The sequence below is a fragment of the Primulina eburnea genome, chromosome 16 (assembly GCF_022965805.1).
Source record: "Primulina eburnea isolate SZY01 chromosome 16, ASM2296580v1, whole genome shotgun sequence".
NCBI classification, from domain to species: domain Eukaryota; kingdom Viridiplantae; phylum Streptophyta; class Magnoliopsida; order Lamiales; family Gesneriaceae; genus Primulina; species Primulina eburnea.
The window spans coordinates 4,279,127-4,307,008 of NC_133116.1; the positions used below are offsets into that span (position 1 = coordinate 4,279,127).

At 31.7% G+C, this 27,882-nt stretch overlaps 3 protein-coding genes and 1 long non-coding RNA gene across 5 annotated transcripts; 2 read left to right on the top strand and 2 right to left on the bottom strand.

Annotated features, from left to right (window-relative positions):
• The first annotated feature begins 3,987 nt into the window (after nt 1-3,987).
• LOC140817469 (abscisic acid 8'-hydroxylase CYP707A2-like) lies at nt 3,988-7,213 on the top strand. 2 transcript variants are annotated; one of them, XM_073177170.1, is made up of 7 exons: nt 3,988-4,270; nt 4,704-5,022; nt 5,164-5,550; nt 5,634-5,796; nt 5,893-5,999; nt 6,187-6,305; nt 6,875-7,213. In XM_073177170.1, exons 1-7 carry the CDS (start codon nt 4,068-4,070, stop codon nt 7,005-7,007), a joined length of 1,431 nt encoding a protein of 476 aa, XP_073033271.1. In that variant the 5' UTR covers nt 3,988-4,067; the 3' UTR covers nt 7,008-7,213. The 2 variants fall into 2 exon arrangements, with proteins under 2 accessions (XP_073033271.1, XP_073033272.1); XM_073177171.1 differs by lacking the exon at nt 3,988-4,270 and adding an exon at nt 4,317-4,433.
• A 4,538-nt stretch (nt 7,214-11,751) lies between these two features.
• Nucleotides 11,752-14,182, bottom strand: LOC140817120 (uncharacterized). The gene is made up of 3 exons (XR_012114718.1): nt 14,061-14,182; nt 13,037-13,877; nt 11,752-12,789 (listed from the first exon to the last, which is right to left on the bottom strand). It is a non-coding gene; the product is annotated as an uncharacterized lncRNA (long non-coding RNA).
• Nucleotides 14,183-14,207: 25 nt separating this feature from the next.
• Nucleotides 14,208-15,140, top strand: LOC140817119 (early nodulin-like protein 13). Its single transcript, XM_073176721.1, has 2 exons — nt 14,208-14,517; nt 14,633-15,140. The coding sequence occupies exons 1-2, from the start codon at nt 14,328-14,330 to the stop codon at nt 14,980-14,982; spliced, it is 540 nt and encodes a 179-aa protein (XP_073032822.1). The 5' UTR covers nt 14,208-14,327; the 3' UTR covers nt 14,983-15,140.
• A 355-nt stretch (nt 15,141-15,495) lies between these two features.
• On the bottom strand, nt 15,496-20,400 carry LOC140816983 (probable monogalactosyldiacylglycerol synthase, chloroplastic). Its single transcript, XM_073176503.1, has 8 exons — nt 19,822-20,400; nt 19,058-19,230; nt 18,263-18,424; nt 18,036-18,177; nt 16,530-16,754; nt 16,221-16,283; nt 16,027-16,101; nt 15,496-15,806 (listed from the first exon to the last, which is right to left on the bottom strand). Exons 1-8 carry the CDS (start codon nt 20,302-20,304, stop codon nt 15,573-15,575), a joined length of 1,557 nt encoding a protein of 518 aa, XP_073032604.1. The 5' UTR covers nt 20,305-20,400; the 3' UTR covers nt 15,496-15,572.
• Between the last annotated feature and the right edge of the window lie 7,482 nt (nt 20,401-27,882).

Genomic DNA, 27,882 nt, shown 5'->3' on the forward strand with positions numbered 1-27,882 from the left:
ATTTCAAATTTAGAGCGGTAAGATCATAAATTTCAAATTTATCGCTTACATGTTTACATAGTATTTCATGTTAAATATGATATATTTCAAGTTCACCCAACCTAACGGTTGTGTCAATTGAAATTCATTATACTTTGTGTTATTAATATGTAAAAAAACAATGTATGAATTTAATATCCGCTCTATTGTTTCATTGTAAACAATAAAGTTATAATTGAAATCCATGAATTTCAAATCTATATCCTCAAAACAACCTTGATGTTTCAATCAAACCTCGTTGAAACAATCACATTTGTGCCGAATATCATACATTTGTTGGAAACTAAAACTCTATTTTTTCGATCCGATTTGGATCCGACTCTCAAATATTATCAAGATACATATATTTTACGTACTCAAAAGTCAGATAGAATATTATCGACAGGACATTTCAAAATTTTACAATAAATTTGTCTGATCATTAATCCAATGTTAGGTGTTTATATATGGTAATATATTATAACAAATAGAAGAAATATTTAATAGATGGAATCCAAAATATCATGAGACCATTCGCACAGTTCATTGATATACATAACATATCTGACATCTAGAAATTAAATTATCATATTACTTTTTTCAATCATACAACTTCGATTATTATGTGAAGTAAAAGGTACATCTATTATTTCACGTCCATATACATCGGCACTTAACTACCTTATTACTTCATTGAATACGCGAAGTAAAAAGCGATTTTTTATCCGAAAAAGGAAAAGATTGACCGAGTAAATAAAGGTTACAAACAAAAAAAAGACAAAAAAAAAAAGTAGTGGTAATTTATTTTTAATATTATCTAAACTATTTCACACGAAAAATGTAGTTCAGACACGAAATGTGTGGGAAAAACTTATATTAAAATATAATATTTTAAGTTACGTATGCTTTTGGAAAATATAAATTTTGTTCCCTAAAAATAATAAAATATACACAACACACACACAAACTCTTTTTATATCATCTCACTAATCAATTTTATAATATTGATCTTCAACTCGATTCAACTCATGAAAAATAATTATTTTTTTGTCAAAAATATTATCTTTCACTACGCATATAAACCAGCTTGACTAATACCACAAATAAAGATAAGATCATCCCACACAAGAGTTATTCATATATGCATGTGTGTGAAGTGTGATCCATAACCGCGATACATTTTGAAAACACTTTTTTTTATTTATTTTTACTATTCTCAAATAAAGTCTTACATATTTCGTGGATCATTAAAGATTTTAAAAGGCAAAAAATTATGTGATATCGGTCTCATGTATCATATTTTGTGAGACGGATCTCTTATTTGGGTCATCCATGAAAAAATATTATTTTTTATGCTAAGAGTATCACTTTTTATTGTGAATATCGGCAGGGTTGACATGTCTCACAGATTAAGATTCGTGTGACCGTCTAACAAGAGACATATTCTTTAAAATGGGTGCGCCATTGTATTTAATTTTAAAAAAAATTCTTATGAGACCATCTCACAGGAAATTTTTTGTGAGAAATATCTTTTGTTCGACCCATTGAAATATAATTTATACAAAAATATTATTTTTAATGATCGGAAATATTGAAAATAATAAGTGATGTCACCAATGACATTAGGAGAAATGTAAATAAGTGGACTTTGTGATATTAAATAATATATATTTTTCAACATAAACTTAGAGCGTATCAGCGTATTTGACTTCCAAATGTTTCATTTTTTTTCAAATTATCCCCGATCCTAAAAAATATGAAGCATTTAATTCAAGAAATAAATATTATAATTTTTTAAATATAAATTGTGAACTTTTCAGTGGGTACGTACCTAATATGTGCTTTGAAATAATTTCATTTTATTATATATATAATTATAAAACAAAATTAAGTAATTATATCTGAAACTTGAAAACATGGGTCAAATCGAGGTAATTTCGTATGATTAGTCTATGTCAAAATTCATTTTAAAAGCAAAACTTGTTAGCTGTCTCACGTGTATTTGTGAGAATTCTTATATGGGTCACCTTGAAATTACTTTGGTAGATATCACGTATTATGAATTTGGTAGGGTTCTCTTCATGGTCATGCAAACGTCTCATATTTTAAAAATTAATAAAAAAGACAACTATGATTCCTAGAGTTGACCAAATACATCACACGTGTCTTGGTTTTAGGAGCTTGGACTTGCCTACAAAGGAGGGACATAAATCAAAGTCCCCATCGATCATCCCTCTTGATTGTTCTTTTTTTTTTTTTAAAAAAGTCAAACTCTATAAATTTATATGTTTTTTTTAAAATTTACGCTTTATCATTTTTTAAACAGAAAAAAAAAATATTTTTGATTTTGTAACTTACATTTTATAGTTTTGATTTTGTTGTTGATTAATTCACGATTTTAGTTCACTAACCTCTACTACTTTTGCAATTGTAATTTCTCAAAGGAGTGTAGAGATGAAATTGGACATGTAGAGAGTAACAGGTGGCACGTAATCATTTTATAGTGTCACGTTAATATTATTCGATATCACGTCAACATTCCGATGAAAATGTATCAAAATTAAAAAAGAATACAAACTAATAACGTGAATCAACCGATAATCGAGCCACAAATGAAAAATATACAAGTTACAGTACTTACAAATATTTATATCCCGAAAAATAAATTTATATTCAAAATCATTAATTGATCTCAAGATTTTACGTCCATAAATCTAGTCAATTTCTAGATCCAGCCCATGCTATATAAATGACATGGTTTTTTTTAAGACCTTTTTCATAATAAATTATAATTATTTAAAAAAGTCAAATGATATAATGTTTACTTTTAATTTCAAATATTTGAAATCAAAGAATTTAACGATATTGTTAAGAAACAATAACCAATACGCTGATTGCCGAATATTGTGAAGTAAAATGCATCAATACCACGAAAATAACATGTTAAACCACCTCCACTTTAAATCAACATAACGAAAGACGAGGTTGAACGTCTTTCATCATTTCATATCACGAGCCAAATGAGTCATACAGAATGTACAAAATATTTATTTTTTACCAAACAAGCCAAATTATTCTATACCACTTTTTCCTATTTGTTTTCAAAAATTAATTACGACCCATGCCAACGTCATAAATGTCTTTCATCATCTCATCTCATGAACCAAGTAGTATATAAAAAATATTTATTTTTTATCAAACAGGACAAATTTAATTCTTTACCACTTTTTCCTATTTGTCTTCAAAACTTTATTACGACCCACACCAATGCCGTAAATGTTAGATTATGTATAGAATACATTTTGTTATCCAAATTTCCATATCTATCTATATCCTCAACGTGGAATGTCAATATTTACTAATTGATATACAATCAATTTGGTGAAGTCTTGTAAAATATCCTTACATCTTCATTTTCTTTTAACGCAAAAACTTGCGTGAGACGGTCTCACATGTCGTATTTTGCGAGACGAGTCTTTTATTTGGGTCATTCATGAAAAAATATTACTTTGTATGCTAAGAATATTATTTTTTATTGTGAATATCGGTAGGGTTGACCCGTTTCACAAAAGACATACTCTTCTTTTAAACACCTCTCGAACTTATATCTCTAATAATGTCTCATAATTTATCGACGATGGTTTATATACGAAATAAATTATATATTTTTATATGAATGAGTTTGAAAAAAAAACAGTAGGAAAGATAATTTTTTTGTCAGCTTAACATATAATGACATGTGTCATCACTTGTACCTCACTACATACATAATACATTGCATTACATACATATAATTTTCTTCATGTTTTCTGTCTCTATGTGCCATAACAAATTCATGAGCTGGAAGGGGATTATTGATGTGGGATTGAGCTGTAATTGAAAGTGCCGTTTCTCTCTTCTTTTCTTTTTCCTTTTTCTTTTTTCTTTTTTTCAAATTGAGATCTATAATATATATTTACTTATATATACCTCCTTACCTTGCCTAAATTTAATCTCCACACAAGAAAATTAAATGAGAAAGAATTGAACGTTAATTAGTGCACACAATCATGGGTTTCATTTCTTCATGTTTCCTGATTGTGGCCTTGGTTTTAATATCGATCTTTGTCCTAAATCACATCCTCAAATTCTTGTCATCTGGGACTGTGCAATTGCCACTTCCACCAGGCACAATGGGTTGGCCTTACATTGGTGAAACCTTGATGTTATATTCACAAAACCCTAATGTCTTCTTTGCCTCCAAAGTCAAGAAGTTAGTATATGCGATTTTCTTCTCTCTTTTTTCTTTTTTTTTTCTTCATGTTGTTATGCATAAAAAGCACTCATTTTGCATGTCTAGAACCTGAGTCGTTGGAATAATGTATAAAACCAATGGCTAAATCATTGAGCATGCGTTTGAATAGAAGGATATGAAGGTTAGATTTTAAATGTTATTCATATTGGATCATGTATTGAAATTTTTCTCATGATTTTTAACATATTGGCAATGAATTTAGAATCTTCAAACATATATCGACGATCAAATGGATTTGAAATGATGCATTTAAACTCGCACGATTCAGTTTCAAACATATATACCACGAATCAACTCGTGATTTCCTACGAATTAATTATAAATTTATTCTCTTAGGAACTAAATTTAAGAATATTGAGCTGAAGGAGTTCTTGATTTGACTTGAAACCAGGTATGGTTCCATATTCAAGAGTCACATACTAGGATGTCCTTGTGTGATGATTTCAAGTCCAGAGGCAGCAAAAGTTGTGTTGGTGTCCAAATCTCATCTCTTCAAGCCCACGTTTCCGGCTAGCAAAGAGAGAATGATAGGCAAGCAAGCCATATTCTTCCAGCAAGGAGAATACCACACCAAGCTCAGGAAACTGGTCCTCCGAGCATTCATGCCCGAGTCCATCAAAAACATCGTATCACACATCGAGTCTTTAGCCGTTGGATCCCTGGAATCATGGGAGGGAAAATTGATAACCACTTATCAAGAAATGAAAACAGTATGTCCTGCTTATTAATTAATACATGCACATTTCTTGAACAAAACAAAAGGGGGCCGGGAAAGATCTCGGAAAAAACAGAGTTACCCTCTTTTTGGCTCGCAATATTTCAAATCTTGACTCTCAAATTGGTTCTTGCAGTACACGTTCAACGTGGCGTTAATTTCAATATTTGGAAAAGACGAAGTTCTGTACAGAGAAGATCTAAAGAGGTGCTATTACATTCTTGAAAAAGGGTACAATTCGATGCCAATCAACGTCCCCGGAACACTTTTTTACAAAGCAATGAAAGCTAGGAAGGAATTGGACAAAATCTTGGACAAAATCTTGTCACTCAGGCGACAAACGAAAAGCGACCACGTCGATTTGCTCGAATCATTCATGGGAGAGGCCGTAGGTCTAACAGATGAACAGATCGCGGACAATATCATCGGTGTCATATTCGCAGCTCGAGACACCACTGCTAGTGTCCTAACATGGATTCTAAAGTTCCTTGCTGAAAATCCAAGTGTTCTTCAAGCTGTCACCGTAAGAATTCTAATGCAATCTTATCTGTTACACGATTCGATCGATTTCTTGTGCACAATCGTTTACATATCTTAACTTTACAGGAAGAGCAAGAGGCCATTATGAAGTACAAAGAAGAGAAGTTACTGAGTTGGGCAGATACCAAGAAAATGCCAATCACTACAAGGGTTATTCAAGAAACACTACGAGTTGCGTCTATTCTGTCTTTTACGTTCAGAGAAACTGTTGAAGATGTAGAATTTAATGGTGAGTTTATTTAATCATTCGGGCAAAAAAAAAGATACCCTTTCGAAATCTTGAACATTTGTCCTAAGGCATTTTTTCCCATAAACTAACTTGCAGGATACCTTATTCCCAAAGGATGGAAAGTATTACCACTCTTCAGAAACATTCATCATAGTCCAGACAATTTCCAGGAACCTGAGAAATTTGATCCTTCAAGATTTGAGGTAAAAATTATATTACAAAAAAGAGAAAACCACCACTTCTTTGCACGTGAATTTTCATAAATTTTCAAAAAAATTCATTGTTTTTTTTTTAAAAAATATTTTTTTATATATATATTAAAAACTTGGCACGTCTCTATCTTTCCATGATTCGAGGGTTTTAACGTATCTATCCAATTTGATTTAACAGGTTGCTCCCAAACCCAACAGTTTCATGCCATTTGGTAGTGGGACCCACTCATGTCCTGGGAATGAGTTAGCCAAACTGGAGACACTGGTCCTTGTGCACCACCTCACCACCAAGTACAGGTGAGTCATGAGTGTCTGTCTTCTGAATTAAATGAGTTAGCTCGAGAGGATATCTCATATTATTATATATTACTACGAGTCGATCTGATTTATATCTGTAATAAAATAATTTTAATGTTTATAAATTAAATCGAAGATTTGTCTCATAAGATTATAAAACAACTTTTTTAATATTTAATCCAAAGAATTCTTATGCCGGCCAATTCTATATATTTTATCTAATCTCAAAATCATTATCATGTGGGCAGTCTAGGTTTAATTGACATGCATGGTCTTTAATCATATCATATTATATGTGTAATCAATTATATCCTGAGTAATTGTAAAGGACACTTGTCATTCATTCAAATATATGAAAATATGTACATAGCGACAACCTAGTCCATTCACAAACAGTTCAATTCTAACAGGTGGATAATATCATAGACGACGACAAGTCAAATCTTGTCACATGCAATTTCATCGTATTAGTTTGTTGTTTGGGTTTAAATTATTTACACAAGAAACGCAATAAAAAACAACATAATAATCGATTTATATATAATAATCTAGTTTGATGTATGCTGCAGGTGGTCTACAATTTATTCAGAGCATGGAATTCAGTATGGACCCTTTGCTCTTCCCCAGGATGGTTTGCCAATCAAGCTCACTCGCAAAATTGTTGGACGCAAAATGGTATCCAACAATTTTGCCCGAACATAAATATTCCTAAATATGGAAAGAATAATATTGAAGAAAATATTTTGTATTTTCTTCAAGTATGATGGAGAAAAATACAGAAGGAAAAAAAAACCCACAAACCAGAAGAAGATTTCTGGTGGAAAAAGGGTGAAGGAAAGTCAAAAGTGCATATATTTGTAATAGGATTAAAATAATTCAAGGGTAGGAAAGAATGGATCTTTTTCTTTTTTATTATTAAAAAATTAGACAATATATTAATATGTAAAAGTCAATAAATAAGAACCTCACTTCAAGTACGTATCAATTTTGCTGCCTAGTTTGCATATTGTATGCGTCATCAATAAAAAAAAAAAATAGCTTTGTATGCACGTGTTATGTCGGTTTTTATAAGTTTTTTTTACATTTTTTTTTACAAAAATTTAATTTTGCATGCAAACAAAGAAAAGAAACAGAGGGATGAAAAAAGGGATATATTTTAAAGATTTTAAAAATTACATAAAAACACTGTTTTGTATGTATTACATATGAAATAGATATAAACAATTAACCAGTGTTTTTGGAGTATCAGTTATATTTGATTCAACCCCTAATTTCAAATCAGAGCCACTTAATCTTAGTTTATTATATTTTTTATTTATATAATTTTAGTTTGTTTAATACGAAAATATATAATCATTATTTTACTTTTGTTACATGTTGAATATAAATTATAATATATTTTAATTTGTTGTAATATGTTATGCTTCTAAATATTATTAATATAAAATTAGAAATTAACTTTCGATAATTTATTAATTTTTAAATATTTTTTATTACGTAGTGATTCAAATAATAAAATTATATATATTTTTAAAGAATTCAACCAAGATTGGTCTCTTTTCTGTTCTGACAGCCTCTTCTGTTCTGCGCTCACTCTCAAATTTGAATTGGTCTCTTTCACAAATGAGCATGTTACGTGTGTATTATAGATCATTTTAAAATTTGACTATTTAACCAAATTTAATGGCCGAGAAATTAGAAAAAATCGCCCTAGTTTTGATAAATAAATTATAATGATTTTTTTTTATCAAAATTATATTTTATTAGAGGACAAACACAAAATTATGAAACTTTAAATATGTGATAAAACAAAAAAAAAAAATAGTAACACATAAAATTATAAGGAAATGTGCTTGTTTTTATTAAATTAAATTATTTAAATAAAAGTGGCTACTTGTGACGTTCCTTCACAATCAAAACATACATCACAAACAAAGCAACACGTTTCTTATACTATCTATTAAAATAATGGCAAAAACTTGTGTGAGACGGTCTCACGGATCTTATTTGTGAGACAGATCTCTTATTTGGGTCACCCATGAAAAAGTATCACTTTTTATGCTAAGAGTATTACTTTTTATTGTGAATATGGGTAGAGTTGACCCGTCTCATAGATTATGATCCGTGAGACGGTCTCACATGAGACTCACTCTAAAATAATTGAAGATGATAAAGTTAATAAACCTTATGAAAAGAATAAAATTAGATGCCAAAAATGGAAAGGAGTCTTTAACAAGGCTTGATCAGCAACGAGTATGACATTAACATTTGCTGATTTTAGTCATAAAATTACTCAATCTATAGCTTTAACATATTAAATTACTTGAGAAAATCTATAACAATTTAAAATCGTTTGAATAAAATTTTGTTTATGAGTATTTATCAATCTCATTCAAAATGAAAAACAATAAAAATAAAATTAAGAGAATAATGAATTTTACCAAAATCAAAACCACAATGTACTTATATAGAATACATACAAATTTCAAATAAAATTATCTTAATTTACTAAATTGTCATAATAATGTTAAAATAAAACCGTTAAAACTTGTTACTAAGTTAAATATGACTTGTGCTTTTGCTAACTTTTAACCCCCTGTGGATTTTATTTAACTTTCTATGTTTTTTTTAAATACATATTATAAATAATTAATTTTATATCATAATCAATCATTTATAAATTAATATTGGTGATTAATAATTTCAGTGAAATAAATTTTTTTAACAGAATATCACTCAAATAAATATGTGTAGTAAAACACATATATAAAATAATATGTAATCGAAAATGATATGCTGCTCACCCCTTGGTGAGCGTTCCGTGGGCGACAGCTCATGTGCATTTTCTTTTAAAAAATAAAAAAATAAAATAACGTTTAGCGACGGTTTTTATAATCCGTCGCTAATAGCGACGGATTATAAAAACCGTCGCTAAACAAAATCGATTCCCCCCCTCAACACAGCAAAGTTTGAGAGAAACACAACACAGAAAAGTGATAATAACAGCCCTCATATGTAATACTCAGTTAAAAATATCATATGTAAAATTGTAATATATAACAAATGATAATAAATTATCAATATAATTCATATTTATTATAATGATTATATTAATTAAAAAAATTATCAGGATTATATCATAAATTTAGTTAAAAAGTAGAAAGTAATTTTCATTCTTTTTAATTTATCATTACTTTTTATTTATATGAATAAAGTTGAAATAGATCAGACTAATCAAATTATACTGTAAATAAAATATAATATTTTTTTTTTTTTTGCAAAAAATCATATAGAATCTACATGAACTCAATGTTCATTTTCATTGGAAAAGTATCATAAGATAAATGATATTTACTGACATGATTTTAATAAAACTTGTAGAAAATTATAAGCTTGAGATATATATTAAGATATTAATTAAATATCATAATTTAATAAAATAAAGTGTAATATTAAATTATTTTGTAATATTTATCGTTAATTCAACCAAATAATAAAAATAAGGTTATTATCATTTTCAATCACAATCCTTAAATATATTTTTCTCAAATAATTTACAACACGTTATTAATTCAGTTAAATTATAGTAATATTAATCGAGTTATACCTGATCACAAATCAAATGATCTCATCCGAAAGCAAACCAATATACTATCCTAATCACACTTTACCTCAACTATTTCATCATGACAAATTTTGAGTGGAGGTGATAACGACAATCATTTACCCACACATATGCTCCGTTGAGTTGCAACAACAACAACAATTAGTAATAATAATAATAATTATTATTATTATTATTATTATTATTAGTAATCATGACTTAGTTAATGTGGTGTGTGGTACATGAATAATATTTAAACAACATGAACAATTTTGAAATTTAAAAATGAGGTTAAAAGTTCTTGTCTTCTTGATGTAACAAAACTAAAATAAATATAAACTAATATATAATTCGGAAGATGAGAACTTAAAATGACTATCAAAATAAATAATCGAAAACTAATATAATCTCATAATTTTGTGAAAGATGATAAATTTATTAAATAGATTAACCGAACTGTAAAAAAGATGAAGGAAAAGAAATGGTAACAAAACACGAACCATCGATAAATTAAATTAATTAAATCAAAGAAACTAACGTAACATCAAATAATTAAGTTAAAAAACTAATAGAAGGAGGAAAATAGATAATCACTAAAAGATCTCATGCATTAAACAAATTTTGTGAAAAGTGAACCGAATCTAAAAAATAATAATTCGGAAGAGGAGAACTTAAAATTACTATCAAAATAAATCATTGGAAACTAATATAATCTCAAAGATGATAAATTTATTATATAGATTAACCGAACTGTAAAAAAGACGAAAGAAAAAAATAGTAACAAAACACGAACTGTCGATAAATTAAACTAATTAAATCAAATAAACTAACGTAACATCAAATAATTAAGTCAAAAAACTCATAGAATGAGGAAAATAGATAATTACTAAAATAAAATGAAACACTAAAAGATCCAATGCATTAAACAAATTAATGTAATAAAAATAAAATACATATACACTATATAGATTGGATAGAAGAGCTCAAAATAACCATCAAAATAAATCTTTAGAGACCAAGATATAATCTTTAAATTTTGTGAAAAGTAACAAGAATTAACCGAACTCTGAAAAAAAAAACAAGAAAAAGCCATGTAGAACTGCAAGACGGAAAAAATAGGAATGAATTCAATGTTTTCAATGAATATTAATGCTCATATATTAATAATAAGTAATTAGTTATAGTTATTTAAGACGAGCAAGTAAATTACAAGTTAACCCATATAAGAATACAATTTGTTAAGCTAGATAAAGAAGGACATATAGAGAAATTCACAATTAAAAATGATATATTTATATTTAAAATAAAATAAAATAATAAGTAGATAGTTATAGTTATTTAAAACAAACAAAGAAATTACAACTTAACCCATATAAGAATATAACTTGCTAAGCTAGATAAAAAAAGACATATAGGGAAATTCACAATTGAAAGTGGTATATTTATATATATATATATATATCAAAACTAATATACAATTTTGATATCATGCACATCTACCGTACACACCTTTGTGATCACCAATGAGGTGTCACTCACCCATTGGATGCATAAATTTTCTATATTTCATCACATCCAATGGGTGAGTGACACATCATTAGAGCTCACAAAGGTGTGCACGGTAGGTGTGCAGGATATCAAAACTAATATACAATTTTGATATCCTGCACATCTACCGTACACACCTTTGTGATCACCAATGAGGTGTCACTCACCCATTGGATGCATAAATTTTCTATATTTCATCACATCCAATGGGTGAGTGACACATCATTGGAGCCACAAAGGTGTGCACGGTAGGTGTGCAGGATATCAAAACTATATATATATATATAGAACTCAAACGAAGAATGAAAGCTATCCATGTCCTCTTATATTTTACTGCAAATGGGCCAAAGAGAGATTAGGTTCAATTTGTTTGAGCCCATAAAAGAAACCTAAAAAGTTGTCTCCATTACTGAATCAGGAAAAAAAGATAAAAACCGAACCACCATTTAGCATAAAACAGATAACATGGACAACTTCGAAAACCTACAGGAACTATAAAATATTATTCTAAATCTGAAATGAAACAAACCAACTTGGATCAAAAGCACAGATACATAAACTTGAAGGCTTATCAGGGCAAAAATGAAAAAAAAAAAGAACACTCACCTGAATGAACAGAGCAGACATCTGATGATAATCATAACTCTTCGGCAGTTTGCGTTCAGTTATTTGCTTGAGAATGTTTACAAGACTAACCACCATGTCTTTGAATGAATCAACATCGGCCATAAAACCAGGATCATTATCTCAGAGACGCTGCAACAACATTACATGTTGAAAAATTAGAAATGTTCAACTCCAGAAACCAAGAACTGCTTTCTGAATGCACATACAATTGGTCATAAGACAAACATTGTGCTCACGAAATGATTTCTGGCTTCTATAAAATCTTCATACATCTCTGCACCACTCATACTACAGGTAACATCTGATCAAATCTAAAAGTCCACGTTGTTAAATTATTTGAGCGACTCATATTTTCCATGATAAAATTCAGAAAAGAACAAACTTGACTGGAAACATTATTGTTTTAAAAAGGGGAAGGTAAACTATTTAATTTAATAATACAAAAGTTTAAATAACTTGGAATTCGCAGTGCAAAAATTTCCAGCAGTTTGAAACTAAAACATGGACACACCACATTCCAAAGTTTATAAATGTAGAATATTATCACATGATCACCCCGACTTTTTTACAATGTATTATTCAAACAGAGTGACTTCTGCTTATCTGCCATTCACAGTCCTCAAACTTGAATTGAGTGGAGTAACAGAAACTGTGAGAAAGATTCCTTCGATATAACCATACTTTCATGCAATGTCAAACTCGAATCTTTCCAGCAGAGTGTCAAACTATATAGGATTTTTTTGTGACTGCTGATTCTCAATGCCCTGCCTCGATACAGAATCATGCACACACTGAACAAACTACTTGGGTTTTCCAATCGAATGGAACATACAAATCTTCACTATTCCATCTTTAAATTACAACATGACTACTGACAGTTTGACATCCTACATGTGAACACTGGAATGCAAACAACTAAAACATTAGTGCTTAATCCCTGAAACACGTGTACCTTGCGGAAATTGGCAATGAGATGAGAAACGGATCCGGGTGCCCTCAGATGAAACCGGTGGAGCGCCATCACAGCTTTTTTCCCCACTGCCTCCTGATGATGTCCTAAAAGCTCGACCACCTGCGGCAAAACCGCAGGAATAGTCTCCTCGTTAATCAACCGACAAACCGCATTTAACGCGGCACAAACAACAAAATAGTTATCGCTCTTCAAGTCCTTCTGAATCGTATTCACAATCAAGATAATCAAATCAAGGTCCTCATTCAAAACAGAGAAACCGCAAAGTACCCAGTCCTTTTCAAGTGCAGATTCCCATCGTGCGTCCTTTTAACCGCGTGAATGTACCCGAATGATGCATCATGGCCAAGCATCTCCACGCAGAGAAGGCGAAAGATGTATTCTTTAAGCTTGAATTTCGAAGTATTTGTGTCGCCCAATCTTGTTTTCAACGTTTCGATTTCCCGTAGAACAATGCGGTCTTCCTCGGCCTTGGATCGCGCCTCGCCAATGGATTTGATGAGATCCAGGAGCTCTTTAGACTGCCCAAACCCACTAGGGAGCCCATTGCGAGCTCCCTGCCAATCGTCTTTAGCTGCTCCAGCTTTTAGTTCATCCAAAACCAAAAATCATGAAACAATCACCGATCAAAAAGCAAGAAACTTCCTGGTGGGTGAATTGCGGATTTTTCGGGGGTGAGAAGCTGAGAGCCAAGCCAAGATCTAGACTAGAGTGAGGGAGCTAACAAGGCTTTGAATCGTATGTATAGCTACGTGTCTTTGAGGTGTACGGACTACAAAAAGCCCCGTAATGGTCGGGACTCGGGAGACCAAGGATCAAAGACCTAATTTGAGCCGAGTAGGAATTTTTGTAGTTAACACCGTAGGAAAAAATGAAAATTTAAATTAATTAAAAATTAAGCGATTGTAATTCTTGAAGGCAAATAATTACATGCAGTAAGTCTGTGTTATATTTCAAAATATATAACATAAAATAAAGAAGTGATTGCAAATTTTGTCTTCTTTACCGTTGAAACACAACCGTTACACCAGAGTGAGTAATGCGATTCGTCGCCCCACCCGAAGCTCTGCTGCAGCTTTTACATCTCAACGGCTATTTTTACCCTCTTCCGCTGCTATATATTTGGGCAGAGTCTGTCTCCATTGCCGCAACTATCAATCAAACCTTTGCTCTCTCTCTCTCTCTCTCTCTCTCTCAAAAGCTCTCTTAAAATTGATAGATAGATTTCTTTGCATTTGCAGCTGTATATCTCCATTAGCAAGCAGTAAGAAAAATGGCTGGTTGTTTTTCAAGAGCCAAGATTTCTTCGGTATTGTTCTTGTCTTTTATGTTCTTGGGCTTGTCGGAAGCTAGAGTGTATCTAGTCGGAGGGAAAAACAATGGGTGGAGAACTCCTTCTTCGGAAGCCGATTCTCTCAATCGCTGGTCGGAGAAATCACGTTTCCTCATCGGCGATTCTCTGGGTACGTGCAGAGTTTCAACAAATCGAATCAAATTAGTTGTTGCCGTTATAGAGATTGTTGTTTTTATTTTTTTATTTTTTGGGAAATTCTGATCTTTTTTACTTCGAGGTTGCAGTGTTTGAATACGATGGCTCGAAAGACTCGGTTTTGCTAGTGACTAAAGGAGACTACCTGGCATGCAACACGTCGAGTCCTATCGAAAGCTACAGCGGTGGAAACACGACAGTGAAGCTGGAGAGATCAGGGCCATACTACTTTATCAGTGGGGAGCAGGGCAACTGCGTGAATGGACAGAAGGTTATTGTGGTGGTGATATCCGAAAGGCACAACCGATTTATTGGTGGCTCTCCAGCTCCTTCCCCGGAGGAGGGTATGAGCCCGGCCCCCTTGCCAACTAGTGGTGGTGAGATGCCAAAGGGTGGACTTGTGGTGGGTTTCGTGGTGGCTCTAGTGGCTTCTTTGTAATGTGAGTGAGGAGAGCCTGGGGGGATGGTCGAATTTAGATGGATTTTTTGGTTTAAGGGATTAATATTAGTTTATTTTTAAAGTTCTATGTAATTGAGAGTTCATATGAATTAATTAATAGCAATTTATTTACTGGTTTCTTACCATTTTTTTCTCTACTTTGTGGTTTGATAATTGAAGTTTTGTTCCATAGTATCTGATTATTGTGAATAAAATAAACAAGAAAATGTACTGAAAAGCAGGGGTGCATTGCCCGATGAGGAATGTATGTTGTCTGCCGCCTTTCATTTTCAGAAAAAAAGACATGCTAGAAGGACAGTAGTTCGGAACTTTATCTAAAATTTTGAAATTGGTGAGATCGGTAATATATATTTTTAAAGGATGAAACTTAATAATAAAAAGCTCCCTAGATAGTTCATTCTCCTTCACGAATGATTCTTGTACAAACCAAATTTCTTGAAAAAGAACCAATCCGAACAAGTTTAGTGCTAATAAGCTTGAACGACGAAATAATTTGAATTTCCATTAGTATTCTATAACAGCTCGATGACAACAAAATTGTGTCAATACTCATATGATTATGGTTTTATTTAAGTCGTACAATACAAGGGTACCTTGTTGTTTTGTCTAACCAATTCGTGAAGATCGTGAACTATCTTAAAAACGGCGTCTGGTCTGGCAAGCCTCAGTGCATTTTGAGACATGGCTATGAGTTCGCCTCTTTTGGGACCAAACCATTGCGAAACGATGTTGGCTATCTCCTTCGGACACTTTGAGAATTTCCCACATCCATTTTTAACAACGTATGGGACATTCCCAGCCTCCTGCAACAGAGTACAAATCGAATTAAAATCAATATATTCGAAAGCAAAATTTATTTATTTTTGGGTTAGCGTCACTCACAATGAAAGTGAGCACATTTGAAACAGGCAACTTAGTACAGAATTATCATAAATAGGTGATTGTTTTAGAGAAAAAAAAAACTCTCAAGGAGCAAAATTTACACGTTTAGGACATACAAGCAGATGAAAACTAATTTATTACCTGTCCAGCAATATAACCATTTAGGACTATAGGAAGTCCTCGAATCATAGCCTCCGCGATTGTTCCAGGGCCAGCCTGCAGAATATCCAATTTTTCAGATAGGCAACGTCGATTGTTTCCAATAAATATGATCTTTTTCCAGCCATGGAGATAATAGGGGCGGGGAAGTTTATTTACAGTCTCGATTATTATACCTTAGTTATAATGCAATCGCAGGCACCCATGTACTCCTCCATCTTGGTGACAAAACCCTTCACCTAAAATGCACACATATTTTGTAGGTAAGTGACTGGCAAAAAGGGCTGGACCCACCACGAGGAAGGCAAGGCGGAAATATGTTCAAACATCATAAATAATCTCTTGAAAGCATGAGTTTGACAACCCTCCTTTTATAATATAACTAAAGTCACACCCCACCCTAGCTCTATATAGCAAGAACCTATTTTGAGAGATGGGAGCAAAGAATCGCAAACCCAATGTGAGTATTCCGATAAAACATTTACCTGGACGTTAATCTTCCACTCAATGGATTGCAACTTGTTGGCAAGTTTTTTATTTCGGCCACAAATCACAAGAACCTGGCCTATTGCTTCTCCATTAACTTCATCATATAATGCATCCCCAAGAGCACGAGCTGTGGACTCAATGGGACCCATTCCTTCACCACCACCCATCAGCAAGACGGTAGGAAGGTCCTCATCCAATCCAATCTCCTTCTTCAATTCATTCTACAGTATAAAAACATATTTCTATTGGTGTAAGATTATATGGTTATCAATCAAACAACAAAAACACAGCAACCTGTAGCACATATGCATACATACAAAGTCAGAGATCCTAATTACAAAATCCTGAATATCTGTTATCCACTTGGGGAAGAACAAAACCAATTTTAATGAAAAAGACAAATATTTTTAACTGAATTATCATCCATCATGGATTTAATTTCTTATGAGAAGTAGCATAGAGTGCGTTTGAAAACAAAAGTTTGTTGGATGAGACCACTTCTGCTAAAAAAGCAGATAAGGTTTGGTAACTATTTTCCATGAACAAAAATACCAAACTGCGGATATGACAGAATACAGATACTTATGCTGAAAATTTATACAAAATGAGGGTGACATGATTGGTTTATGCATGCACACACAACCTGCATATATAACTATATAACTACATTAAATATTGCAGAGATTTACAATTATAATACATATACAAATATTTATGGGTTCAAATGCAATATTAAAATATATCAATAGGAATTTTCATAGATCATATTGGATACATCAAAACAAGATTCATAAATGCTTTGGATATCCTTTGACATATACTTTTATTTAAGCCTAATAGAAGCATCTGTTGTATATCTGTCAAATGTCAAATAGTACCCATATCCGGAAAGTATCTGATACGAAATAGGTCAGCGGCCATTTTAGAAGTATTTGCACATCATAGCTGACGTGTTTTCGTAGGTTTAAAAATATGTTTCAGAAAATGTATTTTGGAAGAATGTATTGAAAAATGCAATTATATGTTAGGGAGACACAAACAATATGTTTTTGAAAGGCGAGGATGAAAATATTTTCAGAAAAACGATTATCAGACATTCTTAGAGACGGTAGAGTGTTTTCAGTAGTTCATTTTTTTAAAGAAAAAATATACATATATGTATATAAAAAGCCAAAGGACAGAAAATCCGGCTTTTGCATCTACTTTATTTTAAAAGCTAAAAAGAGCTTTCTCCCACAATTCTCTGCGAACAAGAAAATAATTCTGCCTGTTGCAAAATCCTCTGAAATAACCCATGCTCAATGAACTTCTTTTTTGAGCCAAGTATCTATGTATCTGGACTATCCCGAATTTTACTTTCAGCTGTCCAAATATGACCAAATAATAGTTTTGACTTTAAGATGATGCTCAAATTAACCTTTCCTTTTTTCCTCTAAAATTTCACTGAAAATTTGGGGAAAAAATTACTAAACAGAAAAAAAGCAAAAGAAAAATGAGCCTACCTTCGAGCAAACAGGCTTTACAAATGAGGGCCGTACAGGAAGGCCGTAAACCTTAATTTGAGAAGACCGAAGACCAGCTCTTTGTGCTCGTTTTGCTACCTCTTGTGACGGGCAATAGCATCTTGTCACAAGCTTGTGAAACCTACCATGCAACAACAGAACAAATCAAATATCTACACTGAATCCCGCATAATATACATAACATAAAAAATGGCTGCTACACATACCATGTCGGATGACAAGTGCTCAAATCCGTGACTACAGTGGTAAAAACGATCTTCTTTAAGAGGCCCTTTGTCTTCAAAACGCGAAGGGGGACATGTTGCATTAAAGGATGAACGCTGATGATAATATCTGGTTTGTATTTCATCAGTCCTTTGGCAACCTCTCTAGCAACAGTTTTTTAAAGAAGATCAAAATAATTTTGAGGGACAAAACAGAATATTATGATGTAGCAGCCTAAGGATCAAGAAAAAGAAACAGTAAACAAAGTGGCCTGGGTGACACCAATATTACAAAATCTGCAAGCCGAGGTCATTGATGGAAAACGAAATAAAAATAATTTCACGTGGCAATTGATAAAGAAGAAATCATCAAGGTTCAACAATGCATGTTGATCACAAAGGCACTGAAAGCTGAAGCCAATATTTTGGTAATATCACATAAATAAGTTTCAACATCTTGAGTTCCATGACTCTGCGACAGCAGAGATAGGAAAATAAAATTATTCCAGTAGTCAAAAGGAAGAAACACATATACTTTTCCTATTTACACCAGGAAAATAAATAGAATATCAATTCACATATGGAAAAAAAATGCACAACTCAAATTACATGAAGTGAAGAATGACTGAAGCTATTTACGTGCTACACAAGATGAAATTACAATCAGCGCGGGTTTATCCATAAGCCAAACACATTTATAACGAATGAAAAGTGATACCTTTTGTTTGTGGACTGTGGTGCAATTAAACAACCACACTCAAATATATCATGGTTAATAAAAGAGAAAAGTAGGCTCACCGGGCTATAAAAGTTCCGGTTGCAGCAAAATTGGACTGATGAATAAGACGGGGAGCAGTGAAATAATATGTCAATCTCCACAATGAACCATGTTTCACGAGAAAGTTGTAAGTCTTTGGCAACTGATTAAAAGGCCATGGGGTGTGATCTGTCCACAAATCAGTGATAAATACCTACACAACAAACTATAATAAATAACTATCATACAAGATTCACAACACAAAGCAACAACATTGAGCCATGACAATAAAAAAAATCCATCAATGGTAAAGCAACGAGGTGTTCGAGCTTGGAAATGTACAAAACATCAACTACCTCATGCCATAGGTCTGCAACCTAGCAACAAACCAATCATGCCAACTTACCAATCGTTTTCACACAAAAATCACCACAAATTAATCAACTATGCAGGGACTAAATCGAGAATTTTAATCGGGCGAAGCCACTATGTTTAATGCTTCTAAGAAATTAAAAAACATGGAATGTTGATATTTTCTGACAGGATATAATAACTAGAACTTCTGTTTTTACTCTATAAATAATTTAATGTAATCTCCTTCATCATATGAGAAATGATACTAGAAAATTGTTCCAAAATCTCTCTAATGTCTCAGTTTCTGTTGCCTATTCTTTTATGGGGTCGTCCCAAGCTCGAAGGTACAAGCTCTCCGGAGTCCTACCATTTTCAGAAGTGGGCACCGTCCATTATTATTTCAATCCTGCAATCAAACAGAATTATCTGTTCAAACAAGTCAAACACTGACCTGATACTCGTCTCCAAATTCTTCGTTAAAAGCAGCCCTTATAGCCTCTGCAGAAGCTCGATGACCCCCACCAGTATCACTCATCAAAATCAAAACTTTTTTTGGAGAATTAGAGACGACATTATTGAACGACCCTTCTTCAGACTTCTCCAAAACCCCATTCCCATCATCCTTGAACCCGTTGTTTCCCGCGGAATCAAGCCCAACAGAAGCAAAACCAAGTGGGATTCGTTGGCAGTGAAATTTAATAACTCTATTAAAATCATTCAATGCTCTCCTGATTCCGAAACTAGCACCTCTAGTACTTAAACTTAATGAAGCCACAGCCTTAGGCTTCTGCTCGGAATCAAAGTACAAGTAACTCGACAAAAATAAGGGGTTCCCATTAGGATTCAACCTGGAATGGTCGAATACAAACGAACCCAATTGAGATACAAAACCAAACGGATTTGTGGGTTCTTGAGTAAGAGTAGAAGATTGCATCCTCGAAGTCTTTTCTCAGTTATTTTCTTCTTCTTTCCTATTTTATCTGAATTGTTGAAGAGATCGACTAGAAGATGATTTAGTGGGGCTGAAATCGCAATAATATTTTTTAGAAAAATAAAATGTATATACCCTCTGTGAGATATATATAGATTTGGAAATTGGTCGGTGATTTATCTTTACCGTAATATCTCACATTACCAAATATTATGTTTTCTAAACGTGATTAAATTTATATATCATGAAAAAACGAGTAGTGTTTGAAAATAAAAGTGAAAAACAAACCATCTGAAGTGAGTATTTTTCGATAATAAATAAATTATTATAGAGTATCTCTCGTGTGAGACGATCTCACGAATCTTTATCTATGAGATAGGTCAACCCTATCGATATTCAAAATAAAAAATAATACTCTTAGCATAAAAAGTAATATTTTTCATAGATGATTCAAATAAAAGATTTGTCTCACAAAATACGACACGTGAGACCGTCTCACACAAATTTTTGTCATTATTATAATACTGATATATTACTGAAACGTTTTAATACAATTAAAACCGTCATTATAAGTTTTTGAATTTCAATTATATTAAATATAAACTAATATAGAAAAGTGAGTATCATGTTAGACCGTCTCACGGATCCTAATATGTGATACGGGTCAACCTTATCGATATTCACAATAAAAAGTAATACTCTTAGCATAAAAAATAATATTTTTTCATGGATGATCCAAATAAGATATATGTCTCATAAATACGATCCGTGATGCCGTTTCATACAATTTTTTGCCAATATAGAATATGGGTTAAAAAACCTACAAAACCGAAAAGTCAATCACAAAAAATCATATAGATCTTCTCAACGATCAATTTTGTCAAACAGATTTCATACATGTCCTGAATCATGAAAATTATTTTTTAATACAAGAAAATTAATTTTCATCATATGTATAGATTTTATCAACCTTTCTTATACGAGACCTACTCAAAGTCAATAATAATTTTTTTTAGTGATTATAATAACTTCCTAAAAAAGCCTAGTTAATTTAATGTTTGTCTCAATTTATGGAGAGAAAATTAAAATTGAGATGAAAAGTGAATAGATATATTTTTTTTCTTTATTATGTTTTCAAATGATACTATATATATCATTTGTAAATATTTCAAAAGAAAATGGTAAATTTAAATCCAGATAAATTTAAGAAATTTTAAGATGCCTCTAGGGGTGGTGGACGGTGGTGTGCTCCACATCAGTGAAAAGGGTATTAACAAGTTTTGGGTGTGAATTCTCTGATCCAAACCTAACCAATATAGCCCACATTTACATACCAAAGTTATGATAATGACAGATGATACACAATTGGTATTTCTTGAAAATCGAAATGGATACACATTAACATCACATATAAGTAATTGATTGCTCTTAAATGCTCGCACGAGCTTAGTTCAGTTGGTCAGCAGCAGTAAATCTTGGAACAATGACCAATGATCGAGTCTCGCAAGCGGCAGTATGGGAGTTAAATTCTCTCTAATGAGAGGAGCTCCTTGCCTCCTTGTGCACGGCGTAGCATAAAGTCTAGTTGCTGCTGGTTGGATGAGTCACCATGATTTACCTTCTCTCACATTCCTGTCGGGCCGAGGGTGAGGGACGCCTAAGGTGAGCGATTTCACCTTTTGGAACAATTGATTGCTCTTAAATTGTATGAGTAATGTGAAATGATACCATAATTAGAATTATACATCATTATCATATGTAAAATAGAGTGAGACTGAATTTTCCAGTTTTACAGTCAACATTTGTAACAAAAACTATACAGGTGAAATTTCATGTCATACAAATCCATATTTCTTTTATTTACCAATCTCAACCGTGTTATAACATTGTACCAATAACAAAAGTTTAATCGGTAGTTAACTTAAACATGAAACCTTACAAACAGGGGATATTCACACAAGGGTCAATTATGTGGGGGCGGACATCCTATCCGCTTCAATTTGTCAATAAATATTATTTTTTATGTCAAAAATATTTTTTTACTCAATATATGATGATGTCGATCTCGTTTCATAAAAACCCTGGAGGATTACACGGAATCATAGCATAATAAATTTCTTATTTAAAGTATGTTTAAGTTTCGTGGGTATTTTAAATGTTGGCAACCTAATATAATAGGCAGTGGAATCGTGATTTAGAACTATCCCAAAACGACTAAGGGAACTTTAAATTATATTTGAAATTAGGCAACTGGAAATAGACAAAAACATGTGTGAAACGGTCTCACGTGTCGTATTTTGTGAGACAGATCTCTTATTTGAGTGATCGATGAAAAAATATTACTTTTTATGTTAAAAATATTACTTTTTATGGTGAATATTGGTAGGGTTGATCGTCTCATAGATAAAATTTCGTGAGATCGTGTAACAAGATACTTACTCTTGAAAATATATATATACACACGCCATTCACATTGTAGTAAAAACATACCCTTTTTGGGGGAGCACAATTCGCACTTTATAACCTAAAATTGATTGTTTTTGGACGGTAGACAAGGACACAATAATGCCATGATTTGAATAATCAACGTTCAAGTAAGAAGAAGAATGAAAAATATTTTCTGCGTCGATCATTTTGGGTTTGTCTAATGACCAATTGACATGATTTGCAATTTATTATGTTAAGTTCGAAAATTTACTCAGTTTGCACTAGAAAATAACAAATGTGGGTTTTTTATAAAGAAAGAAAAATGAAATTTGATTAATTAGACATTTTTTTGTTTAAAAAATTCAAATCATGGTTATGGACCGAATCCGTTAGTATGGAACATTCTCTTTTCCAAGTGAAATCCCCTAGTATATGAAAGAGTGAAAAAGTGCTTTCGTAGAAAAATGTATTAAAATGACACGAGTAAAATTTCTATAATAATGTACGAGAAACTGCCTAGTAATGAAAAGTGGGCGGAAAACATGACATCGACCACAAAGAGGAGATTGATGTGAACCAAAATACATCGAAGAGAACGGATTCTAAAACTGAAATTTATCATCAACACGCAAATTCTTATTAGAGCATCTCACATAATAATTTTGTGAGATGGTTATCCGATTCAACATGACTCGTGAATTTTTTTAATTATGTCAAAAATATTATTTTTCGTCATATCAACTCGATATATCTCACATATCTAGATCCGTGAAACAGTTTGTTATGAGGACCCCAGTCAGTGAATATATTATTTATCATTGTTGGATCATGTTTACATGAAAAAATTGATATAGAAGAGGTGAATATATAATTAACCGATATCTTAAAATTATACTCGCAACGCCTTAATAATTTTACTAAGCTGATTAGACTTAGCAAAGTCTAAGGATGCCATATTTTGGGCGAAGAAAAAATGTAAGGTTTGACATGATTTTGAGATGAATCAAGCATCCAAAAGTTAAAAAATCAACAGATAAAGAAAGAAATGCACGAGGTAGATAGGCAGGAGAATCATTCAAGCTTGAAATTATGGAGTGGGCCTAAACAGAAGCCCAATAATTCTTGGGCCTACGTCTTCATAGAAACAAATCAAGAGTTTGAGTTTCATACACAAGCCCATAGCCCGGTAATTAAACTGTAGGCTTAAAAATTATCTTATAGTGCAGAGAGTATTTTTTTATATAATTTATTTGATTTACATTTAAACGAGGAGAAAAATATAATTATAAAAAATAGTGAGAGATTACGCTGTAATTTTGAAAAAATAAATAATAAAGAGAAAAAAGACCGAAGTAGAAATTGAATATGCAACTTGATGTTTAGAAAATAAAGATTATATGCACTAAGTTATATATGAACATGAACCAAAATTTTAGTACTTTATTAATATATATAATTATTTAAACAGAACATGACACTAAAAAATAATTACTCTAAGGCATAGTTTGGTACGTATGATAGGATAAACATGTGATATATAATATAAGGATAAGTTAAGGATAAATAAGATGTATGATATTATATTTAATGTTTGGTATGATTTTAATAAAGGTGATTAAATTTATGTATTAGATTGTAATGACAAAATTAACCTTATCATAATAAATTTTATAATTTCAAAGTTATTGCTTGAGTTCATATTTTTTATTTGTTCATGTGCCGATAGTACTTGCATGATTTATTTTTTTACCTAATTTTATATATTATATAATATGATAATTGAGCTCTTGATTTTTTGATTCAAGTCAAATATCAATTTTTAAGGTTAATCGAGTGATACTAATAATTTTATTGAGATTTATAAAAATTATTTATATAATTATCTCGAATTCATTTATATAATTATCATATTATATAATATATAAAAATAAATAAAATATTTATTTGATTTTAATTTCTACCTACTAGCATAGATTTATAAAAAAATCATTTATAAATTGAGGGTAATTAAGTCATTTGTAGTGTATTTTATCATGAAATTAAAATTATCACACTTTCTATTAGGGATATTTTATCCTTCTAAAAAATTATTTATCAACGGCCCATGATATTATCATGAGCTTTTTAAAAAGGTACCAAACATGGATAAAGAGGATTATTTATCAATCCCTCTCTTATCCATGTACCAAACAATACCTAAGTGTATCAAACTTACTGATATAGTATAGATAGTATAGATGTACATGTATATAAGCATGATTTTCGAATTTTTGTCCAAAAAATTGAAGTAATTTGTTTTTGGATATATATAATATATATATTGATCGAAATATATATATATATATATATGTGTGTGTGTGTGTGTGTGTGTGTGTGTGTGTGTGTGTGTGTGTGTGTGTGTGTGTGTTGTGGGTGTGTGGCTCATGTTTTTATTCTCTTTTAATTAGTACAGACTATACGCACAATTGTTAATGAACAAAATTGTTATCCAAAACATATAAGGAGACAGAAAAGTGCACTAAAAACCAGGGAGCTAGTAACGTAAACAAAACAATAGTACAATGCTTAAGATGTGCTTCGAGGATGAACTTGGACGTCTGTTTCACAGGATACAACCGAACAACCAGCAGTACCTTAGCACGAGGTACCACTGCGGCGAACTGAAATGTACCTGAACTTTATCACGAGACAGAGTAACGAGAAAATGAGCAGCCAGGTGAACCTTGGTGGGAAATTTTGTCTTGATCGGTCCGACATTCGACTCACCCAGGTCGCGCTCGTACGCTTGCACACAAGTCAAACTTTTTTCCACTGCAAATCCGGGCCCATGATTTGCACCCTCTGCGCCTGTGTGCACTAGAGAGAGCCTCTTGACCAATCATTATTACACCTTCATAAAATGCAACTCAATATAAGCTCACCAGTGCTATGTTTATTTTCCTATATGGGACATTTCCCACTTACCAACCATAAATTTGTCCAATTTCTCGTTCAAATGGACCAAACCCAATACACATAAGTCCAACAAAAATCGACTGAGCTTGAAGTCAATAAAATCGAGATTTGGACTCGTTAAAGCTCAACTCCCATCCAGAATCTTGAATAATTAAGAACTAATTAAATTTGACTCAGAATTAAAAAGTAGTTTCATTTGACGAAAAGTGGTATTCATTTGGAGACAAGGCATGCGCTAGATCGTAAGCTTGTCGAGAATAATTAATTAAAATCTCATTGGCAGAATAATCAGGATTGAAGCTGTTTCGGAGTCAGTGAAACAGACGAGTGGTTGTATAATGATCATGATATCGATTATTTTTACCAATGATAGTTCTGTTTCCACAGTGTGTGTGTAAATAGGGTGAGTGTTGTGTGTATCAGAAAGTAGGTGTTGTGCGTAGGTGTTGTAACACCCACTTACAACATGCAGCAGAAGTTTCAGTTTACGAAGTTAACACACAACTTGAATTATACTAAAAATAAGAGAGACGAAGTATAAATTATGCACAAGTATCAAATACTTGTGCGGTGCCTCAGGGCAAAATAATTCACTATAAAAACTTGTAAGTTTACAAAAAAAACCAATACTAGTGAAAGAATCAAACAACTCCCTTATAAAGGTGAGTAACAAATTGCATCCTAACCCTCTAACAAACCGTATAACAAAACTATATAGGATGCATCAACTGAGAAGTGTCAAATCTTCAAAACTCAACACACTAATCAAAACAGTGATTAGGTGTTGTCGACGGATGTGGTCAGCACTTCACAGCAACACTCTTATTGATGACACGAGACTCCTTAACTCAGAAAACGTCTCTTCGTTAGAAATTCTCTTCACTCATGTACACGACGCTCTGTATCTCCTTCTCCCTTTTATTTTATGCTACCTTGTCTTCATATTTCTATAAAAATATCGAAAAACAATTTTATAAGGAAACAAACTCTTTTGAATCAAGGATAGCATATCTTAAAGATCATATCATATCTTGAGGATATTATCGGCCATATATATCATAATCTCATATCAAATATAGAATCTATATGAGATCATATACTAAATGTCTAGAAATGCAAAACAAAAAGATATAAAAAAGGAAAAATAAAAAAGGAAAGATGACAAAGAATACGATTCCTTTCAACCAATATTTTTCAAACCAATTTATCATATAAAGTTTGTCCAATACGATTTATTTGACTAATATATAAACGTTAACTCAGAAGTTTACTAAATATACATCGAAGTGTGATGATTACAAATTTCCATTTCATAAAAAAAAGATGTACAAAAAAAAAAATTACTGTTTAAATTTTAAAAAGTCCATTTTTTTACAAGGGAAAAAAATGTTTCTTTGATTTTCCACACTTAATTTTAAAAACATTATATATATATATATATATATATATATATATATATATATATGTTATTATATTATTTAGTGTGGGATCCTTAGAGTTAGGGGTGTGAAAAAATATCGAAATATCAAAATACCGTATCGAAAAAAATATCGAACCTACCGAAAAAATCGGTATACCGAAAATTTCGTATCGATATCGATACGAACCGAAAATAATTTTTTATTTTTTTTAAATTTAAGTTCGGTATACCGAAAAAATATTGGTATACCGAAAATGTTTTCGGTTTCGGTATACCGACATTTTTTCGGTGTCGGTACGGTATCCGGTATGAACTTTTCTCGTATCGAAAATTCGGTATACCGAATGTGCGGTATATCGAATTTACGATATCGATATCGGTATGGAAAAATTTCATACCGATATTTACGGTACGGTATACGGTACCGTACCCACCCCTACTTAGAGTAACTATTTTTTAAGACACTAAAATATTTAATTTTATAATTACCCTTCTTATAAACCTTTTTAATTCACTTCATATTTTACATAGAAAATATCTAAACAAAACTCCCCCTTTAAATCGAACAACTATTCTAAATTGAAAATAATCTTGTGTTAATTGTTTAGTATTATTTATTCAAATTAAAAATAATAATAACACATACAACACGTGTACATATTTTACTAATATATATATATATAAAATAAGTGCGGTCTTAAATTGATGCAAAAAAAATTATAAAATAATAAGAAAATTCCACTCAGCAAATATATAAAATAATAAAAACAATCCAAATC

What these genes read in the sequence shown, in the direction of transcription:
- LOC140816983 (XM_073176503.1), bottom strand. Translation starts at nt 20,304, where the DNA reads ATGCAATCTTCTACTCTTACTCAAGAACCCACAAATCCGTTTGGTTTT. An exon ending in AGCACTTGTCATCCGACATG is followed by an intron (nt 18,178 to 18,262) that starts GTATGTGTAGCA and finishes GTTGCATGGTAG; the next exon opens with GTTTCACAAGCTTGTGACAA. An exon ending in GCGATTGCATTATAACTAAG is followed by an intron (nt 16,102 to 16,220) that starts GTATAATAATCG and finishes GATATTCTGCAG; the next exon opens with GCTGGCCCTGGAACAATCGC.
- LOC140817119 (XM_073176721.1), top strand. Translation starts at nt 14,328, where the DNA reads ATGGCTGGTTGTTTTTCAAGAGCCAAGATTTCTTCGGTATTGTTCTTG. An exon ending in CCTCATCGGCGATTCTCTGG is followed by an intron (nt 14,518 to 14,632) that starts GTACGTGCAGAG and finishes TCGAGGTTGCAG; the next exon opens with TGTTTGAATACGATGGCTCG.
- LOC140817469 (XM_073177170.1), top strand. Translation starts at nt 4,068, where the DNA reads ATGGGTTTCATTTCTTCATGTTTCCTGATTGTGGCCTTGGTTTTAATA. An exon ending in TGAAGATGTAGAATTTAATG is followed by an intron (nt 5,797 to 5,892) that starts GTGAGTTTATTT and finishes ACTAACTTGCAG; the next exon opens with GATACCTTATTCCCAAAGGA. An exon ending in TTGATCCTTCAAGATTTGAG is followed by an intron (nt 6,000 to 6,186) that starts GTAAAAATTATA and finishes TTGATTTAACAG; the next exon opens with GTTGCTCCCAAACCCAACAG.